The sequence below is a fragment of the Rhipicephalus microplus genome, chromosome 2 (assembly GCF_043290135.1).
Source record: "Rhipicephalus microplus isolate Deutch F79 chromosome 2, USDA_Rmic, whole genome shotgun sequence".
In the NCBI taxonomy this organism is placed as follows: Eukaryota; Metazoa; Arthropoda; class Arachnida; order Ixodida; family Ixodidae; genus Rhipicephalus; species Rhipicephalus microplus.
This window is the reverse complement of record NC_134701.1, coordinates 17628788-17651532: the sequence shown is the minus strand read 5'-3', so window position 1 is coordinate 17651532 and position 22745 is coordinate 17628788. Positions and strand designations below refer to the sequence as shown.

The 22745-nt window shown below is 43.4% G+C and overlaps 2 protein-coding genes across 7 annotated transcripts in view; one reads left to right on the top strand and one right to left on the bottom strand.

Annotated features, from left to right (window-relative positions):
- Positions 1-22745, bottom strand: part of LOC119169192 (FMRFamide receptor-like) — a 1338388-nt gene that overhangs the window by 1206761 nt on the left and 108882 nt on the right. The gene's annotated exons all lie outside the window — the stretch shown is intronic.
- The window catches only part of LOC142796175 (uncharacterized), a 436093-nt gene continuing 414290 nt past the window's right edge, over positions 943-22745 (top strand). For 3 of the 4 annotated variants that reach the window (XM_075886266.1, XM_075886264.1, XM_075886265.1), the window contains exon 1: positions 943-1183. In XM_075886266.1, the coding sequence (XP_075742381.1) occupies positions 1067-1183 (117 nt within the window). In that variant the 5' untranslated portion in view covers positions 943-1066. Of the gene's footprint in view, positions 1184-4789; positions 5289-22745 lie in introns of those variants that run through there. The other variant, XR_012893595.1, reaches the window with a different exon arrangement.

The following is a 22745-nucleotide window of genomic DNA, read 5'->3' as shown; positions in this document are numbered from 1 at the left end:
GGTGACCTTGACGCAGCCTTGTTCACAATGACGGGAGCCTTGTGGACTAAATTGCGAACAAAGCTCTCCTGAGGGGAGCCGAAACGCATTCTCTAGTTTTCTCTATCTCTTTCTCCGTTTTCTTTTTGTGTATCCCCTTCTTTTAATTTATGTAACTTCCCCAGCAGACGTGCTTCCGTCAAAGCGTTAACTTTGTAGGTAGTGAGAAAACAACATCAATGAAATATTTTCAGCCGTGGTCTTGTTCCAAGGACTGCAAGCTAAGTACAAATGTATTGCCGCAACGTGAAGACAGACGTAGTAATTAACAGGTTGAGGAAGTAGCAGCAGGTCAGTATTTTCATTTACTGTGAGCCAGAGCGTTCCTCTTCTTTCTTGTTATTGCTTGCTGCATAAAAGCGTGCAGATGCGCGTATGCACTGTCGTCTTCGTCTTCCTAGCAGTACGCACGTGGCAATATGTTCTCATCGAACAGTGTGACGGCCGTGCATGAAAAGTTGCAATGTCTTTACCAAAATGAAAGTGCTGATAAAATATCGCCTGCGTGACCTTGAATGTGCAGTCTCTAAAGACCCAAAGATCTAAGCAAAAAGCATCAGCTTAGCTTTTTTACCGAAATTGAATAAATTAGGTCTGTGAAGGTGCGCTAAACATTGCTCCTGAATATTACAAATACGCGTTCTGACTAGTAGCTCGTGCTGGCCACACTGCACCATCACTAAATTCACTGCGATTCAGCGGCACTGTTAAAGAACGAGTATAACGCAACAAATTGCTGCCGCAAAAAAAAAAAAAAAGCAGCGCCCGCGCTATCAGCAGAAGGCCGGAGCTAGCGTCAAACCGCATCTAGCCGGTCTGAGCGCGCCACAAGGCGCCATCAAGTCTCGTCACCTAGACAACCTTGGCTGCCCGGTATTGCTGCGCGCCGGGCGCACAGCGCGGGAAAGGGGTCGATATCGTCTTACATGTCACTGCGTGCGCTGGTGAAAAACCCTCCCGTGTGTGTGCGTGTGGTGCGCGAGGGCTTCTCGATCGGTGGAGTTTATTAGTCGGTGTTTTGTTTGAAATGTGCCTGCGCTCTGTGCTCCACCAGTGTGTTCTGTCAGTGCTGATGATTGTGAAGGTGCACCATCCTGAAGACTGGACCTGTGGATTCGTATTGTGGAGCACTCGAAGTGAAATAGTGAGTACCGCTCTCACGTTATTCCGTTCAGCGCTTTGTTAACTGCGTGAGCACGAGAATAACGCCTTCAAACAATTTTGTTTTCAGCTAGTTGATGACAAATCAGCATTTGTTTACTTTGCGAGAATATTTCACCGAACTGTTTCCCGGGGATGATGGCGAAGTGTGATTGTGGGCAAGGTTTTTGTTTTTTTGTTTGTTTAGATTTTTTGGAGTACAAAGCAGAGTGTGTGTGCGCCGCTGAGGTTCAGCGAAGAAATTGAACAGATTTTTGTGGTGCCCTTTGTTGGCAGCCGTTTTTAACAGGACCCGCTCGTGCTGCACATCAATTTTAGTTTACTAATTATTACATCTGTGGGGACGGCGTCTGTTAGCTCTAAGCATCAACCGTAAGTAAGACGCATATGCTTAGGCCCGTCGGTAGTTCATTTACTTTCTTTTTTTTCTTATTGCAAAAAAACCGAGAACGGAAAACGAGGGCGCGGTGTCCATGTCCTCCTTTTCGGTTCTTTTTCGTTTCATGCGTTAACACTACCGTGATAACTCAGGTTGATGCATCGGGTGACAACACAGCATATTGCTTCGCGTTAGGTGCGCCTCGCGAAGTTTGCCTATTGCTAATACATTCAATTTCTTTAAATTTGTCTGCACCGGTATTTTCGTTCACCCGCAACGTAGCGTGACACTGCCGACAACCGTGCCTATTTAGCGGATTGAGCTTTGAAGCTGGACGTTTGTTTGAACAGACCTTTAGTCTGTGTGTGTGGTCGAATTGCCTACTTGAACAGCGCAAATGCTTGTTTCAACATAACTGCTAACGTTCGATCACATTTTATTCAGGTTGTTTCCATCGTGCGTAACTTTCAAACTATTCTTGTTATTCAGAGTTTTATTGCCATCGCCTCGCTTTGGCGTTGAACTTCGCTAAGTACTTCAGATGATAAATGTATTTTCGCTGTGTGAAGCGTATTATTAGTTTTTTGCTGCACAAAAACACTTTAATGTTATACATACTGCACGGTATCTAAGCATGTCTTGCAGCCAAACTCTAAGACTGGGCAGCATATCTATCTGGGAACACAACACGCAAAGCCACTGAACAGCCTACGCTGCATCGGGAAGGAATTATGCTTTCTCACCTTGACAGCATGATTGAAACAAATGGCCCTAATTTAGCAGTATGCAATGGTCATTGAGTGAAGGTTACAGGGTTACTTTATTCGACATTTCCCAGCCAATTTTGCAGCTATGGCAAATGTGTTGGAAAAAAAACGTGCTGATTTAATGCACTGAAAACAGTGAAGTGCTTGAATATTTCGGAGAGAAAAAAGTTTTTGGTCCCGTGGTTGCCTTTCAAACTTTCCAGACTCTTGTTTGAGTGTTGTTGGTGAAACAAAAATATTTCACAAGTACCACAGCTTTTTTTATACCAATTTTGGTACGTGTTAAGTAAAGGGGCTTATACTAGGTGTTTAAAACTCAGCAAAATTAATACAAATTTTCGGCCACATACGTCTGCAAGACTTTATCCAAAGTGTGTTATGTTTGCATTTATTCATTGCTATACTGCACTTTGTATGAATATCTGAGCTGTGACTATTACTTCATAGGAAACATATCTTGATGACAAATCATTTTTAGACATCTTAAGCTGTTAACCTCTACGAGGAAAGACCACTCATTTCACAGAATTGTCATTTTGTCCGTATTGAGATGCATTTTGCGCCAAGTGGTGGTCCAAATAAAAATCACCTTTTACCTAAAATGAAAGCAAATAAACAGTTTTTTGTATGTGACAAGTTTCATCATTACATTTTTAATTTCAAGGAATAAAATATTTTTTGAATTTTCCCATCAACCGCAATGGGGAACTTCGAGGCGTCGGCTGCTGTATGACCAAATGGCAAATGGGGAACTTGGAACTGCATAAATCATTTAGGGGCAAAACTCTTGAGGCCGTGGGTAGTTCCCTACTCTGTAGTCGTATTAGTATTATGTAGCCATTTGATGAGTTGCACAATAGATAGCGTTAATGGTTTTCACAGCATATACACGGACAAAACGATGATTCGTGGAGGAATCGTTTGTCCGTATATTTGTGCTTTCGTCCGTTCGTCTGTGCATCCATCCGTCTGGGCTTCCGTGTGTCGGTCTGTCCGTGAGTCCGTCCGTTTTTCTGTTCGTCCATACTGGCGTCAGACTGTCTGTCCATCCGTTTGTGCGTCCGGCCGGGCGAACGCTACGCCCCACTCATCATCATTCACTCCGTAGATATGCTGTGATCTTTTTCTCAAAACATGAATTGCTATGACAAAATTTGCCGCATGAAAAGAACTGTTTGTTTGCTTCGATTTAGGTACAAATTCTATTTTAATTCAACCGCCATATGGTGCACGTTGCATCTCATTATAGACAAAACAAGTATTTTGTGGAGTTTGCGATTTTTTCTCGTAAAGTTTGACAACTTGAGAGGTCTAAAATATTTTTTCCTCCAAACATACCTTATGTGGATTAAGTATTCACTCCTCAGATATTCATTCAAAGTGCAGTATCGATATAGAAAAATGAAGATATAACACATTTGGGCTAAATTATTTGAGGCGTACGTGGTCGAAAATTGGTAATAATATTACTGAGCTTCAAACACTTTACGCAAGCCCTTCACTTAACTTGTAGACCAAATGTGGCACGGAAGAAGAGATACTTATGAAATAATTTTTTTCACAAACAGCCAGACGAGAGTCCGGGAAGTTCAGAAGGCAGCCACGTGACAAATATATTATTTTTCTGCGAAATATTCTAGCATTTCCCTTTTTAATGCAGTAAAATCAGCGCGATTTTTTTTAATACATTTGCACTGGTCACCAAAATTGCTGGGACGTCTGATGTGGAATGACCCAATAGCCAATTCTTCCATTATATAATCGTGTCAATGTGAGCCAGTTCAAGAACACTAGTATCATTCGCATTTTCATACGTAACTGTACAGTACTTAATTTTACAAGTTACCTGCACTGATACCTTCTCAATACCTTCTCTACCGTCATACCTTCTCTACCGTCATATGATACCTTCTCTACCGTCATGTATGAACAGTGGCATTGTGCTTTTGTGCAATAGAGATAAAATAAGTATATGTTTTGGCGCGTCGTACTGTATTCCTTTTAATAAACTAATCGAGTGAGTACCATAGTAGATCTGCAGAAATACACATGCAGGTGTGTTGATGCATACTTAAGCATAGAACTTGACATTCATTTAGATTGGTCGTTGTATGTAGCTAATGGAACATTATCAACTTGGAGCAGTACTTTTTTATTTTCCTGCGCGAGCAAGCTGAAAGGGTAAAGTAAGGTTCATATCTACGGCACAAAAAGCATAATGATTCTGCCACAGCACGCTTTTTATGGCGTTTCTTGCTCAGCATACCTTTTCTACCATTTCAATGGCATATTCAGCGGCAACGGAGCCCGTTGCCACTGAATATGCTTGCCATGCACTCAATTTATACTTACACATAAGAAAGCAGATAGTTATGCATGGTGCACACTGTGTGTTGCACTCTTTGTGAAATTTCAGTCATTGTTCCTTGTGTATTTATTTTAGGTTTCCGGGATTGAATTTCCTGTAGAGAAAAAACAGCTTTGCCCCACTTCTCTCGAACACACCAGTCATCTCAGCAGCTGAAGATGATTGTGCAAGCAGCAGTGACAGGTGGTTTTGCTCTTAGAAGTATAGCAACACTGACATTACATTAATACAACCCCAATTACACTTCCTTGTTGGATGTTCTCTTTTTAATGTCGAAACCTATACTGCGAGATGTAATAGGTTGTATATGTGACTCCAGAAACTCGCTTACTCTTTCTACGTGTTTTTTTTATTGTATAGGTTTCAATCAAACGCCATACATCTCACTCGTTTGCCCGACTAGTGCAAAAGTTTTTGAAAGTTGTGGAGATTTATTGTATTGAAAGCAATAAATTTTTAGTATATAGAGAAAGAAACTTGGTCCCGTGACATACTTCAAAATTTTGCAGAATGCCATCAGAGTCCTGTTTGTCAGATTTGCAGTTTTTCTATAATAAAGACATATGTTAACAAATGGGCCTAATTGTTTTTTGCTTCGGCGTTATGTTTGGTTGGACCTTACGCTACAGGTTACTGCTTGCACTACTATGTGTGTGTGTGTGTGTGTGTGTGTGTATGTGTGTGTGTGTCTTCCAAGTCTTTGTCGTTTACGGTCCAGTCTACGTACACATATATACACTGGTCTCATGCATCTCATTTAAGACCATGGCACCTTATTTTATCAGCTGCATGCATGCAGGTATAAGTGCAGTGGATGACACCAGTATCTTCCTTCTTCCCTGTCAGCCACAGAGGAGGTTCATATATGCTTCTCCCAGAGAACAATTGAGGCTTGGGCCAGTTGGTGATGCATATTTGATGGAATGAAGTGCTGTGAACGGCTCTTCTCAACACACAAGTCTAAGCGTCATCTCGTGTGTCTCTGCTTTTGTGTCCCGTTAATTGCGCTTCATTTGATCAAGTATGCTCATCCAGATAACTGCCATCGTTTCAAGGGGGTTTTCAGTGTACACCCCACTTGCATGGGTGTAGCGTCATCCAACACCCATAGTTTAGGAGTGTTCATAAACACCTAATAAAGTAGGGTGTAACGTTTCTTTACACCCTACGGTTTCAGGGTGTTTCTAAACACCTTATTGTTTAGGGTGTTCCTAGACACCCTAAAAGAGTGTTGCCCATGAGACAAAACAAATACACCCTTATGGGTGTAAAAATTTTTAGAGTGTATAGCTTACTTTTGCGAATAATAAACTTTATGTTATAAATATATGCAGTGTTTGTCACATCTTTGATGTTGTAGTGGGCGATATTCTCGGATGCTTCCTTTATGAGCGATGAAACCCTTCAGCGCTTCACACCACTCATTATTATTCACTGCGTGGATTTGCTGCGATATTTTTTTTTCAATTTCAGGTTGCTCGCTTCTGCTTGTACCCATGGCCGCACACATGCTCGTTGTTAGAACGCCGACGTGTAAAGAAAATTTAGTAGACTTTTCATCATGCCATAGTTGTCAGCCAACTCGGAGCGCACTTTGTCAACAGTTTTGTATATGACACGATGCAACAGGAACTATGACTGCCAACGGCAAACTTCATTGGAAGCTACAGCATTTGCTCGGGTGAGTGTCGAAGCTGTAGATGTCAGTTCAATGATGCAATCAGTTTCGATATACTGCAAACGGATACCGGTGTCACACGGGCACTTATATTCGCGATCAGTATTGATCCGGATTACCCACAATCCGAATTGGGAGCTGCAATATGGTCACTTTAATGCATAATCAGGCGTGATCGGGATCAAGGCTATCCCGATTTTTTTTTGTCGTCAGCACACCCTGGTTTAACTTGTTGAAAGTCTAATAAACAAGAAAACCGAGCATAGTTCAGTAGAAAACTTTAAAACAGCTAGATGTTTATAAAGATGCAAATTCTGAGCTGTTCAATTTGAAACCTTACCGGAATTATCAATTTAATATTCGTATCGACCGCATGTAGTTATGGTAGACGCAGACGACAAGTGGACGACAGCTGCTTCCCGTCCTTAGATCGACTCTAGCACCATCGGAGCTGCCAAAGCACCTTTTGACTACGCCGCAACGAACGCGCCTTGTAATCGAACGAAGATACTTAAATTTACAGTAATTGACCATGGGCAAAATGACTGGAAGACTTGAGGCGCCAGAAGTGAAACTCTGGTGCGTAAACGCGAGTGACGCTTCGCTGATACTGAACGGCTATGAACAACACCATCACAAATTTAAGCGATGGTTAAGAATCTCGGACAGTCATACAGGTAAGTGCAAGGAAAACTATGGAATGATGGACTTATGAAATTACTTTCGTACTGGCACGCAATGTTTTGAGGTTCGAGTGGTTCTTGCATAAACAACCATGCTGACAAAGGGCTTTATAAAAATCGTTTGCTGAGTTTTGTCAGTAACGCGTTTCACGGCACGCAATCAACGCAAACGTCACCTGGTGCATTTCATTTGACCCAAGCTCAAACTTGATTAGCTTGGGCCGTGTAGCAGTGATCACAAATGTGATCGCGATCAAGATGACCGATCCGAATCGCCTTCATCGCAATTAAAAGTGCCCGTGTTACTCCGGCATAATATGCTATGCACAATAATCACAGCCTACGTTCAGTGGCACACACAGGTTTGGGACAAATAACCGCTGTCTCGCTGTCTTTATATGTGCACGCACATTCAGGCAGACTTGTGACTAATATTTCACATGACCTGACAGCTTCGTCGAGGCTAGGTAGAGGGACTTCATCAGCCTGGACGAGATGAGGGACCTGTACATGGCTCATCGGAAATCTTCCGGACCAGAAGCTCAACGCGACAAAACTGAAAACAACCCTTGTGTCTACTAGTGCTTCAACGTGGTGTAGACGTATATGCTTCACCGGCAGAGTTGGCATCTCGGTGAAGGGGCCAAGTGAAATAAGAGGGGCATCAGCCATTTTCGGGGCTCTTTCCCTCGCTGGTCCGCATTGTAGTTTTCTGAGAAAGCCGGCATAGCAAGAGCCGAATTTGCAAGTGACTTGGTCATTCGAGGGCAGCTCCGGGCACATTGTCTAACGTCGTTGTAGTGATAGGACCTCAACACCAAAGCAGGGTAGTGGAGCCGAGCAGGAGCAGAATTTCGGACCCTGGACGGCGCATCCGTGTAGGCTGACTTCCAGCATGGATTTTCAGCTGCTTGAGAGCGCTCTTGTATCCCGCCTCAAGAGCGACGGCTACAGCTGATAGTGCGTCGATCGGGCGAGCCAGGTGGACGAAGCGCTAGACTTTTCTGTTATTGATGGCCCCAACAAAATTATTAGCAGCAATGAGGTTCATTAACAATAAGGTTCATGGTTGCAGTAGGGCAACCCGACAAGGCCTTACGGGAAAAGCTATCGACGTGAGCAGCGAGTTCTTGAAGATCGCGGTAGCACTTTCGGGTATGTTTCAGTTGTGTGAGGTAGAGCTGAAGAAGATGGCTGTCACGAAATCTGGTTTCCAGCGTCGAAATCAGAGTTTCATAGTTCAAGCGGATGACAAACGGGATGTACTTGAGATATTCAGCTACGGCGGCACGGAGCTGCACAACGAGCGCCTGTGAAATATTTCAAACTGTCGAGCTAATTAGGCGGCAACGAACTCGAGCTGCACCAAAAATGTGGCCCACGACGTGGTGCCATCGAAGGTAGCTGGCGCAAGTTGTACTCCTGAAAACTGAGTGTTAGCTGAGATGGAAACACTTCGCTGAACCGAGGTAGAGCAAGCAGGCGGGTAGTGAAGCGAGTTTTGAAATCTTGCATGAGGACTCTTCTGTCGGCCTCACCTCGTGAATCAAGGGCTCGTAGGCAATTCGGTATAGATAGACTCGCACCTGTGCTTGACTGTAGGAAGTGACCTTGCCTACCCTCGACATGGCACTCCGACAGAAGAGACTGAACTACGACGGAAGAGACAGGAGATCCCAAAGCCTCTGCCCAGCTTACTTGCGTAGTTGGGCCGTCGACGACGTGTCGTCTTCTGTAGGGTGCACCTGTGAACTGCCAACTGTTGCTGTCGCCGCGGAAGCCTTGCGCTGTGTAAACACGGGTTACAGTTGCCACCACTGCCACCAAATTAAACGTACAAGAGCAGCTAACGCGAACGTAATCCAACGCAACGCTGTCTGCATCGTTCTCTTTCATTGCACTACCCATCACGCGCCAAGCACTTTGTCAGTCTGATACACTACATTAGGAATCATAGAACATGCTGTTTGAGAAGAGTGGAGTACCGAGTAGTGATGTAGTTAGCCGTAATTGTATTTGCAACTTGTCATACTCCCACTTAAGAAGTAAAGAAGTAGCAATAACGTATGTATAGCCATGTGTAAAAGACATGTAACGGTGGTATTTTTACTGATCGGAGACTAATATTTTTTTTGTGGAGAGAAAATCTCCCAGATCGGAAAAATTACGCCTCCCTAAACTGAAGATTACATCAGGAAGCAGCGCCATCAACAGGCTCTCTCTGAGGTAGTCAGTATCACAAAAAAAAAAACTTGGTCACCCTCTCTGATACTCTGCGGCCGAAAAAGAGTGTCTCGAATGCGCTTCTTCGTCGGGCCTTGATGATAACAGCACTCCAGCGGCGTTTCCATTGGGAACAGCCCGCTTTGAACCTGGTACAAAGATGGCGGCGTATTGTCGAGCGGATGGAATATATGCGAAATTGCGATGCATATTGTTGGCGCTCTTGCTGTTTCTTTGTGAAAGTATATGGAATGATGTTTCTGGCACTTGACGACAGGCAAAGCGGTTGCTTTCAATAAGGGAATTCAGGGGTGCTTTATTGCCTAGGGCCTTTTATTTCTCTTTTAACAAGCTTCCTTTACTATTGTGCAAAAATGACCGTAAAATCATCATCATCATCATCATCATCAGCAGCAGCAGCAGCAGCAGCAGCCTGACTACGTCCACTGCAGGACAAAGGCCTCTCCCATGTTCCGCCAGTTAGCCCAGTCCTGTGCTTGCTGCTGCCAATTTATACCCGCAAACTTCTTAATCTCATCTGCCCACCTAACCTTCTGCCTGCCCCTAACCGACTAGCCTTCTCTAGGAATCCACTCAGTTACCCTTAATGACCAGCGGTTATCCTGTCTACGCGCTACATTTCAACCATGATACCCGTAACCCCCGTTTTTTCCTAGTCAGTACGTGTTATAAAATAGGCCACTTAAACGTTGATTGATTTGTGGGGTTTAACGTCCAAAAACCACCATTTGATTATGAGAGACGCCGTAGTGGAGGGCTCCGGAAATTTCGACCACCTGGGGTTCTTTAACGTGCACCCATATCTGAGTACACGGGCCTACAACATTTCCGCCTCCATCGGAAATGCAGCGCCACTTAAAAGTTATTAGAATATATATAAGTATATATATATATATATATATATATATATATATATATATGTATATATATATATATATATATATATATATATATATATATATATATATATATATATATATATATATATATATATATATATATATAGTCAAGTAGATCCTGCGTGAGCTGTCACAACGTGGTTTATTTCGACGTTTCAGCTTAGAGTCTGGCCCTCATCAGGAATCCGGATGAAGGCCAGACTCTAGATCGAAACGTCGAAATAAACCACGTTGTGACCGCCCACGGTAAATATACTTCACTATATGGAACGCTACGGCCACTCAACCACCATGTCTGCATATATATATATATATATATATATATATATATATATATATATATATATATATAATTGCAGGGAATAAATTCTTGGACGCCGGTAAATAGTATGAACAGAAAGAAGACACACGTCGAAAAACAGAAAGGTTTCTTTACGTTTCGGCCGTGGGACCGGCCTTAGTCAGAATAAGACGTGTGTTCTTTTTATTCATATATATATATATATATATATATATATATATATATATATGAAAGCGCAAGAAATAAAAAAATGGCCCCGTATATGCATGTTTCACCGCGAAGTTGTGTTTTTTATTGCTTTTTTATTTAATTTTTTATTTCTTGCGATTTCATATATATATATATATATATATATATATATATATATATATATATATATATATGTGTGTGTGTGCATGCTTCATGGACATTTCTCTAACTTGGTGCATACTTGAGGAGTTATAAATTTAAATATCGCTTAATAATTAAACAGCCTTAAGCAAAAACGATGGTGGCCCCTCCAGTGTACTTGGAACAATACATACTAAGCTTACTTCGTGTAACGCCGTTCCTCCTTTTTGGTCGTGCACTGTGATAGCTTGAAGCCCTGTGTGTGCAGCCTTAATAAAGTAGCGAAACGAACCCAGTTGCACTCTGTGTGCCCGAGCGAGTGCCGCCAGAGATGTGCGCAGGTAGCGCGTCTAGCAGGGACCTTAAATCACTCGTGGGAAACGCCATGTCACTCACGCCAGCGCTGTTCTAAATTCGGCCCACTCGCTGCTTCCCGGCCAGGTTCTGGGGCGCCCGCTTAAGCACGGCTCCACTACTCCCGGCGAATCATTGTGGCGGGCACACTTTCTCTTTGCAGGCGCTCGTAGGAATCCGCGGCAAGCAAACACAAAAACATCGGACACCCCATTATTTGAGTGCACCTATGTTATTTCGCATCTATATTCAAATGCTGCCTGGGCTCATAAGTGACACTGTTCACTCACGTAAACAGATTTCTGGGGAAAATGGTGAAAAATTACGTTGGGAATAGTCCACATCATTTTAGAGAATTAGACAAGAAGCACCTGTAAAACAGGCATAATTTTGCACCGCAGTAACGTCTCATAGATGGAAGGTAGCCTTCTCTTTTCCTTTTATTTTTTTGTGGCCTCACCGCATAGCATAGTTGCAAGAGCATTGGATCTCCTACAGAGGCATCTACACAACTTTTATTTATACCAGAAAGATTATTACCATTGCAACACGACTCATAAAGCGTTGCTCGAAACAGACTCTCCATTCGACCAAGGTGGTGGCTGCATTTTAATAGCAAGGTCAAAATGAACATAGCATTGCGTGTTGCAGCCACACAATTCTGTGTGCATCCACATTCAAGCCTGTATTCAACGTAAGGATGCCCATGCGGAGGAGAGTGACCGTAGCTTCATTTAAGTAACACATCTAAACTGAGTACCTAAATAGTGAAAGACACCTGAGTGTTGAAAAACAACATTCAGCAGATCTCACGTTCCTGGGAATTGACATTATGCGAAGCATGCGGAGGGAAGGTAAACGTGTTACATTTTTTTATTAAGTGAAACGTCATGAAATGATGCTGATTATATGTACAAATGTTTCCCGCACAGACATATGTTGAAGAGTTTGCAGAAGTTCATATAACCAGTTGTTTGCCCTTATACAACGATGCCAACTGGAACACACGTATTAGCAGCACCAGAAGCTGATATGAAGCTCTCATGCTTGCGAGGATGCTGGCCTTAGACAGTGCACCATAAATCATGTTAAGCGCAGGACAACTAACCACAGTTGACGTTAACCCGAAGTGATGACTGTGTCAATGGAGTACATGTGTATTGTTTCTAAAATTGGATAGGCAGCACTGCAACCACTATTAAAGTTTCACGGAGATTAGCGTCTATTTGAAAATTGGTTCTAAGACCTGGCATAGCTTGTGGAAGAATGCTGCATTGCCACGAATAATGCTCGGTTCGATTCTAGCTGAGACCTTGACGTTTATTCTTTGCATTCGTCGAGTTGACGCTACAGATGTTGGGTATTTCCTAACGCTCGCGCGTTAAAATCACCCATAGCAGCGGCACATACCCACCCGTAGGTATGTGCCACTGTCTGGCAAGAATTGTTTGAATAAGTACGTGGCAGGATTTTGACATTATTCTTTTCTTGACCAGTGCATCCTATTCGTCAAATCATCTTACCCTCGACTAAGGTTGCACGGCGAGCTTGTTGGTTATTCATGTTGTTCGAGGTATAGCGCATCCAGGACGGTACAGAGAAGAAGACACAGAACACATACACGGCGCTAACTTTCAACAATGCGGTTTAATCCCAGATACAGCAATACTTATACCCAAACATGTCACGTCACAACCACGTGCTAGAACCAGAAAATTGTGATCTACTGCAACTCATGCGATATACAAATAATGAAATTCTTTCAATGATAATGATACCGATAGCTTGCTTACACAGGCGTCCCCAAACTGAGCAATGAATTTCGCTTCTATATTGAGCCTTGTCATTTTGTTAGTGCTTCTTCCGATTATGCTGGTGCGATTAAAGAGGGGTTGGCACCCGCATTCTTTGCAGTGAATTGCAGGAAAAACCCCAGGCTGTGCCCTGGCCACGTTATTCTTGTGTTCGTTCAGGCTATTATTGTTGCATCTACCGGTTTGGCCTATATAGCATGCATCACACGTTAATGGGATCCGGTAGATGACTCCTGTGATGCACGCGACAAACCTAATACCGTGATTCTTTTCGCACAGACCTTTCTATGGGCGCTCCGGATTCGTTTTTCGGCAAAGACTGTTTAGCTTGATGGGTGCCGAGAAAACTACTCCCACGTTGCAGTTTGATTTGATTTATTCTGCCAACACTGGAACCCCAAGAAGAGGTGAAATGCCAGAGTGAAAGCCGCGTGCCTTTCATCTCACAGTGTGCCACCCAACATGGTGAAGGGGACGAACATGGAGGAGAAATGGTCATGCGTACGTCAAAGTTGTCTGAGACTCAATGAAGCCTGTAGCTCAGTGAGTTGGATCATACTTCAAGGTATACACTGGTGGTGCGCAAATAAAGACAGGGACCTAGAAGCAACAAAGAGGGTCGATTAAAATAAACTGGAACGCGCATTTGCCTGCGCATTGCCAAGCATGGATGGGCACAATTTTCAGAAAGACTCATATATTGTGTAGGAGTAGTGATACAATAGCCCGTGAACTGATGGAGCCATTCTACACACCTGTAAAGTACAATGCTTATTTTTAGCACACGTCTGTATCTTCATTTTATAGTGAGCGTGAGTCTTTACGTGCCGTTTTGCAATCTGGTCATGTCCATGCGACCACTCACGAATATGTTTTGAGAGTACTATTTGAAGTGTGACGAAAAATACAACTCGTTTGAAAGCTTGAGCCAGTATCTGTTAGTTTTTCATGCTTGCCTGTCTTTAATTATTACCATGTACCAGTATACCTTGTAGTACCCTACACTGCAAGCATTATTCGAGGCGACAAGTGTAATTTGTAATATCTGTTGCTTGAATAGTATGAAGGTTGATATATATATTAAAACACAGAAACGGAATATGTGCACATTATTTATTTTTTTCTTTATACTTCGTATCGAGCGAGATGCGAGACTGAGCTGCTTCCATTTCATTTGGGTACCATGGTCTCGCCATTCTCGCATCATGTCGATGCCAGCACTAAAAAACAAATACTCGGCGCATCTTTAGTGCATTTTCTCTTAGTGCAATTCGAGCGGTGCGACATTGTGTATCGGCGTAAGAATACATGATCCATACCAGCCACTCCAAACGCACGGGCGCAGAGCGATCGATCCCACAGTAACAAAGTAAAATACAGAGAATTTTGATACGACACAGCACCACTTGCGTGCACCACCTAGCTCGGGCATGTCATGCAAATATACACCGCAATCACTGTAATGTTTACGAAAAGTTACAACGTCAAGTAATTTATATTTTATAAGTTACATGATTGTTACAGCAATTTTATTTTTTGTGTTTTCTTCATTTCATTCTCGTCTAAAGGTTATATTGACAGGTTCATGCGATTTAAACTTATGGGGCCCTGCAGCTCTTTTTCAGCATGGTCAGGAAACGGTGCTGATCGGTTGTAGAGGCTCCTCAAAATACGCCAGCCAAACATTATTCGGTCAGTCCAACGACCCAGGCGGCGCCATGCAGCCGTGCTCGGAAGCTGTCACACGGTGATAATCTGCGATGCAGTTCGGTCTCTCAGTAGTCATGAACGCGTCTTCACGCTCTGTGATGCTGATGTGAACGCTTGCTACATCGCCGTCTCGTGCGCCATTTCAACCTGCCGTTGTGCCACCTGTAGTCGCTGTGATTATCGAATGCAGGAATGAATTGTCAAGGTTATTCTTGGAAATATTTCGGCGCGCACACACTGGAGCGAAAGGCGAGAAGACAAACAGGCACAAAATAACAGCTTATTTTATTTCATTTCATTTCACTTTTTATTCTTACACAATAAAATGTTATTACAGAAAAATATACGGACATGGGTCCCATAGTCGAAGACTGCAGCGGAATCCTCGGTTAATAATTTTTAACAAGTTTTAAAACTAAATAGAATGGTAGTAAGAGAAAAGCAAGAAAAAAAGCTATAAAGAAAACAAGTACAAGAAAAATCTGGATACATAGATTGAAACACAGTGGTAAAGTGCAAAAACTGAAAAGAATAGAAGGAACAAAATTTTAGTAACGCAAGTGATGCATTGTGATGATCAAAAAGAACAACTTGTCATGAGCAGCGATATAGTGAATTGCAAAAATATACATTTGGAAATAAAGAAGTTGAATTACATATCAGAATCGGTGAAAAGATGATCAGGTTTGGATAGTCAACATTCCATACTATTACAATCTATTAGCCATTGCCTGATTTGAACATGGTGCGCTCACTCGTTACTGGGATCGCTGCAAGAGGCCGCGGCTTGTCCACGCGTTTTACCTATTTACCTGTGTCGTCCGTTCGCGTCACGTAATACCGAGTTTGATACATGTGACCCAATTTGGTATATCTGACGCTAGTGAAACAGCCACGAGTGCCTCACGAGCTTGGCATATAGTAATGGTACTTGACACGCATATGATGATTTTTCTATTAGGGTCTGTCGCTTGTGATCGCCATGCAATCATGTCATACCATACCAGTTTCGCAACATGCCACGTGAACAAAACCACCACAAGAGCTGCAGAACCACGAAATGTAAAATGACATTCATAACATTCATGTGATGATTTTTATGTTATGACTAGTCAAATAAGCTCTTCACACAATCATGTTATGCCATACCAAGTTTGATATTCATACCACTATCAAAACTGCCAGGAGAGCTAAAAGTCGCAGGCGGCTAGATAGATAGATAGATAGATAGATAGATAGATAGATAGATAGATAGATAGATAGATAGATAGATAGATAGATAGATAGATAGATAGATAGATAGATAGATAGATAGATAGATAGATAGATAGATAGATAGATAGATAGATAGATAGATAGATAGATGTGACGCTACGATGAATGGGAGACGAGGCCTGGCTCATACGCCATGTTTATTCTGTTCTGCACTTCTTCCTTCTCTGCTTCTGCCCACCATTGCTTCATACCTCACATGATTCTCCCTCCCCCCGAAAGAAGGCATGGATTACGAACAAGAAAAAGTAAACAAGGCAAGGTTGAAAAGTCACAAATGTCAAAATTCACAATTGGTTTCATGTCCCAGTGGTGTTCCGTAAACTCACAAAACCTCAGAAAAGAGTGCAGCAGTCCATTGAATGGGGGAGTTCTGGTGGGCGAGGTTGGCTGTGGCGTTCTGGAGAAGGTAACCGCGTCTTGCAAAACTGCACTTACCATGACATGACTTGAGCACCTGCGAGGAACGAACAAGGTTGAAAGTCCTTGGAGCACTTGAAGGTCGAATGTCGCAGGCGCCGAACCCTCTGTCATACGCGCTGTATTCTGTGTCGCGGCTGAGACAGAATCAGTGCTTGCAGCCTGCGTGTACAAGAACTGAAGTTCAAGGAATTATGTCTATGTTCGTGCGTTGTACACATTGTAACGTTCAGTCTCTTTCGTAGTTTTCTGTGGCGTTGGCCCCGTTGTCGCAAACTAATGGGAAGGTGTCTGAATCTTTGCGTGGTAGAACTGGTGACTTCTTGTCTTTTTCGGTGTTTCCTGGGGTTTCAGAGCTGTGATCTTAGGCGCCGTCTTGATATTTTGTGCCAAATGCGTTTCTGGCGCCGATCCCTTATGCGAAGTTGCCTCGCTTCTTGAATTTGTTTTAAGAGGCTTGCTTTGCATCGTCGTCCTTGTTGGTGTGTCCGTTGGAGTGTCTGCGATTCACGGACTTGCTTTTGCTGGCGTTGCTGACGTTGCTGTGGACCGTATTGCGGTGGAAGCCCTTCTTGAACATCGCGCTGGTTTTCATGACAACCTGATGGGGTCTCCAGTCAGCAGCTGGTAGTCTGTGAGCTGTTGTCATGCAATTCAGGCAATGAAGATGATGCTTCAGAGTTGATAGAAAGCTCTTCAGAAGCTTTTTCTGCACTGTTTACTACGAGAGGCTCTTGCGCATGGCAGCGTGTGATGCTCCATGCGTCTGACCCTTCGGTGTTGCTTCGACTGTCGAGTGTGTATGCACCGGATGGTGATGCATGAACCCGTGCGGAAGGAGCATGGCTCGGCTGGGTATTTTCTCGGTGTGTCAACTCGTCTATCGTGAACATGGTTTCCTTATGAGGCAAACGGTGAGCGTCAGGAACGCTTGAAAAGCCACGTGATGGAAAACCGGGTGAGAGACCACGTATGCAAGACGAAAAATGAAGTGCATGAGGTGGGTGCGCAACGTGTCGTGTCGTGCGCTGGAGCGACGACTTTGAAAATACCGGCTTTCGTGAGGAGAACCCTGGTGGAAAGCTACGTTCCTTGAGCAATAAGCGTGGACTGTGACGGCCACGTGTGGTTGTATACAGATGGCTGGTAATAAAGAAGTCCTTGTCGTAGTCGTTAAAACGGACAATCATCTCTGATCTTTTGCAATGATTCGTCATTTTCGAATATGTGTATCAGGTATAACTTAAATGCCTCACCGGAGACGTAGTCGCTGATGTTCGTAACCATCGCCCGTTCCGACCAAGATGCAGCGGTAGCGTGGAACTCGAACAGGTCGAACTAGTCTTGTACGGGTCCATCGTCGGCTGCTCCGGTGTACTTGGGGATGGGAAGGTCAGTAAATGCTTCTGACATGATGCTGGTCGATGCGTAGTGCTAGGCGCTTGTACGGTAGTCAATGTATGCTCAGGGTGTCATGCGGAGGACTGCGTAGATGATGAGCGACTGATGAAGGGGCTGGCAGGTCTTCATCCTGTCAGCTCGTGTGACGCTACGATGAATGGGAGACGTGGCCTGGCTCATACGCCATGTTTATTCTATTCTGCACTTCTTCCTTCTCTGCTTCTACCAGCCATCGCTTCATACGTCACATAGATAGATAGATAGATAGATAGATAGATAGATAGATAGATAGATAGATAGATAGATAGATAGATAGATAGATAGATAGATAGATAGATAGATAGATAGATAGATAGATAGATAGATAGATAGATAGATAGATAGATAGATAGATAGATAGATATGCTCAAAGTCGTCGAAGTTCGCTAAGAAATGCTTCGCATTTAGAAAAAGTGTTCAAGCTCACGAGGCGCACCTGACGTACTTTTTTTGCCCATGCCGTACCACCCTGCTTAGCTACCAACGCTTTCGTTTACGAACTTGTACGTCATGAAGTTACACGTCATGTGATGCCACGAAGTTGTAGATATGTGTCATCGCGATGACGACATATGGCGCGGCCTTGAGTGATGATGTTATATTTTGCATGACTGGCATTGGCCCCGACGCCACGGAAAGCTCATGGTCAATTGTCGCAGTTGTTGTGGAATGCGTGTCCTCGGCCCTAATAAAGGTCGAATGGAACCGTAATAAAGAACGGATTAGGTGTGTTTGTGGATCGCTCCCTTTCTTGCTCGCTTAGCGTTCGACTTGAGCTACATGTCAACCAAGATAACGTAAACATTACCACCACCAGCATTCCAATGCAAGGCGATTTTATTGATTGATTGATTGATCCGTGGGGTTTATCATCCCAAAACCACCGAACGATTATAAGGAACGCCGTAGTGGAGGGCTCCGGAAATTTCGACCACCTCATGTTCTTTAACGCGCACACTCATATCGGAGCATACGGGCCTATAGCATTTCCGCATCCAACGAAAATGCAGCCGCCGCAACAAGGATTCGATCTTGCGTCCTTCGGGTCAGCAGCCGAGTACTTTAGCCACCTTAGCTGAGTACTTTAGCCGAGTATCTTACCCACCACCGCCGCGGGGCACTCTTCCTTTTTGGTTACACCTGCAATCGAAAAACTTTCTACGTGCATTCACTTTCTGTGGAATGCACTGCATATATTAAAGATAAAATACAAAGTTGTGGAGTGCAATGGCAGCTGAGATACCACAATTCAACAAGCAGCTGCTGATAATTTTTATGAGTTGTTTCGTTATTATTCCTGCAAACATTTCAGGTGGTCTTATAAAGATTCGTAGATGCAAAAGCTTTCTGAGCTTGTTTTTAAGTATTCAGCGCAAATTTTCATAAACATAGACACAAATGCTGGAGGCTATTCTGTGCAGCTTGTGAGCGTTGCAGCGTTTTATAAACCAAAATGCATTGATAACATGCAAGCGAAAATGGACGAGTTCCCAGCGGCTCACATCAATTGATGCTTGCCTGCGCTTAAAAAACAGTTCGACTAAATCAGTGAAAGCATTGTATCATCACGCCCAGGTACAGCGCCACGAGAATAGCTGTGAGCGAACGTGCTTGTGAGGGACACCATTCTTTTTATTTTTTTGTTCTTTCATCCACTCTCGGCACGAATACACGGCTTTCATTAGTTAGCCGCGCTTCCAACCCACGCGAAAGACAGAGCGAAAATCGATTTTGAAAATATCTAGCGTCTACATCACAAGTGGTACTACGGCGCCGATATAGCCTCCTAAGCCATTTCTCTCACACCCCCGCTAATGACACTCTCCTGACCGCATGAGCTTCACCCGCGCGCTCGATCGGAACGCTATTCTTGCGGCTTGGGTTCCCTCGCTACTCTTGAGAGTTACCACTTTTTTGTCACCCACATTTTAGCCAGATTACCATTCGAGTAAAAATAAAATGTGAAGCAGACCGGTCTAATAGGACGAGGAGGACTTCATAACTGAAAATTTTGTTGAAGCGCACTAAAAAACGGATGGACACAAGAGGCCGACAAGGAGAGTGCGTGCTCTCACTACTGAAGGTTCATTATGCAGAAAAGGTATTTAAAGCAGATACATGGCCTTCGCGCATGTGCATCAGAACAGGGTGCCAACAGAAACCACTCTTGTCAGAATTACAAATATTTTACATATTATGTATCATTTGTTATACTTTACAAGCACTAGGTGTCGAGATATGCTTACTCTTTATCATGCAGCACAATCGTAGCTTGGCTATCACAATCATGTCCCCTCTTTCGGATGTGGTAAGATTCCACTATCTCAAGAGTTAGCTGGTTCTTGTGTCGAAATAATATTTTTGTTTCTTTGAAAATAGGATAACATCCGCAGTTTCTGCAGTGATCTGCAAGTTTACTATTGTGTGATGCCTTAACAGATGCGCACTGTTCTCTAAGGCGGTCGTTCACGCATATTCCTGACTGGCCTCTGTAGACTTCTGCACGGGTGACGAAATGAAACTGCGAAAAAATCCATGTCAACGCAGAGTCATTTCTGGAGCTGCTGTTGTTTAATTTAAGATCTACATTTGTTTCATGGAAAAATAAGTCTTTCATTCAGCGATGTGGAATATATATAGGCTCATCAGTAGCACCTATTCTTAGTGAAATATTTTTGAGTAAATTTGACAGGGGAATCGAGCATCAAATTTTTAGAATTGGTAAACATGTATTCAGTTATGCGGATGGCTTCCTGATATTCACACATGGCATTAATCTTTCTCGAGAGGTAGTGAACGTGTTAAAGGTATTTAGGGAAAGTAGCATGGGCCTTGAGTTCACTACCGAGCAGCCTAAAGATAACGAGTTACAATTCTTGAATTTAAGATGTGAACTTGGTAGAGAAAACAATTGCTGGCGTTATCAACCAAGAAGTGCCTAGTCAGTGGCATATTACGCGTTTGGGCACTCCAAGTTGGTAAAGAGGGGGATAGTGAAGTCATGTATTATGTCAGCTTTGCAGAAATCGCCTGGGCACCTATTCAGTGAAAGTTTCAGAAGTCAGGTAGAAAAATTTGAAAAGGCGGGTTACCTGAAACAGTTAATTTTCTCAGTGGGCACGGTCCTAGCCAAAAAAATAAAGGGCAAAAAACGAAGATCCAGTTGGGAGACAAAGAAGCGAGGAAAAATGGCTGTCAGTCCACACGTGCACAAGTTGGCACACAACTGAAAGCACGTTGGAAATAGATACAGCGTAGAAGTGAAGTTTTCGGCAAAAACCAAACTAGCTAGCTTGTGTCCTCGCGTAAATAAGCCCATAGGTTCGAAAGCTTGCTCCGTAAAACACAGAAACACGTTCGTGAAGTGCGTAAAGGGAGTACTATACATGACGCCCCTTTCTTGTGGAAAACTCTTCATAGGCCAGTCAGGAAGATGCGTGAACGACTGCCTCAGAGAACATCGCGCATCTGTTAAGGCATTGGGCAACAGTCATCTTGCAGATAACTGTAGAAACTGCAGATGTTATCCTTTATTTAAAGAAACAGAAATATTATTTCGACACAAGGATCAGCTAACACGTGAGATAGTGGAATCTTACCACATCAGAAAGAGGGGACATGACTGTGTTAGCCAAGCTACGATTGTGCTGCATGATAAAGGGTACGCGTATCTGGACACCTAGTACTTGTATAATATAACAAATGATACATAACGTTGTTACGCACAATACAAATGGTGTAAAATAACTGTTTATTGTGGCTAACATGTGCCCGAAAAGTAACGAAAAATCTAGCGGCGCTTCCAACAGGCGATCAGCAAAAAGGAATCAATCTCCGAGAATCTCTCGAGCGGTGCACCACTTCTTTTTTATCAAAATCCCGTGCTGAGGAAGCGCGCCGTCACGGCCTTTTCTTGTTTCATCATCGGGCCGCTGATCTCTTGGGGGGGGGGGGGGGGGGCGCACGAACTAGTGCGCGTAGTTTGAATACTGCGTGTGCCTTGCGTCAGTATGTACAATGTTTGAACTTCTGACAAGAGTGGTTTCCGTTGGCACCCTGTTCTGATGCACATGCGTGAAAGACCATGTACCCGCTTTAAATACCTTTTCTGAATAATAAACGTTCAGTTGTGAGAGCAAGCGCGGTCCTTGTACGCCTTTTTGTCCGTCCGTTTTTTAGTGCGCTTCAATCAAATTTTCAATTATGAACGTAATTCAACTGGCCCAATTTGCTATCTTGAGGAGTACTTCCTTGTTCTCTAAAATATCGAGCATAGTTTAGTGTAGAAGCCGCAAAATGTCGAGGTGCCGCCTCAACGCAATTTGATCCACGTATATGAGCGTCCAAAAAAAGGAAACACATCAAACCAATCCCCTTTTTTTCTGTTAGAATGCTTCCCCGCGTCAACTGCAGGGAACTACGCCGTCGAAGAGTGCACCCGGGCTGTAATAGTCCAACATGCGTGCTGGTCCAGCACATACCAGCTCCTTGGTGACCGGCACCATGGCCACCAGCAGTAAAAACAAAAAGGTTCTCTAGTTGTGCCGTTTCATTACTCGGGGTACTTATTCTATGAAGGATCTGTGGCCATGCCAATGGCAGAAACGGGTCATCCGTCATCACACCTTGCCCCCTGAACAGAAAACACCGGCTAATCACAGAGTTTTTTTTACTAAGATTGGCTTATTTTCTATAGTTTTATTCCGTACTAAGATACTCACTGTTGAACGTGAGACCGGCTACATTCCAATCGAGAAAAGTGGCTATAGTGTTCTGTAATAAATTTCGACACCACGCAAAAAGACCTCAAGTGGTAGAAATTTCTGGAGCCTTTCAATAAGTTGTCTCAGATTCATACCATGATCTAGCCTTAACGATGCTTATAG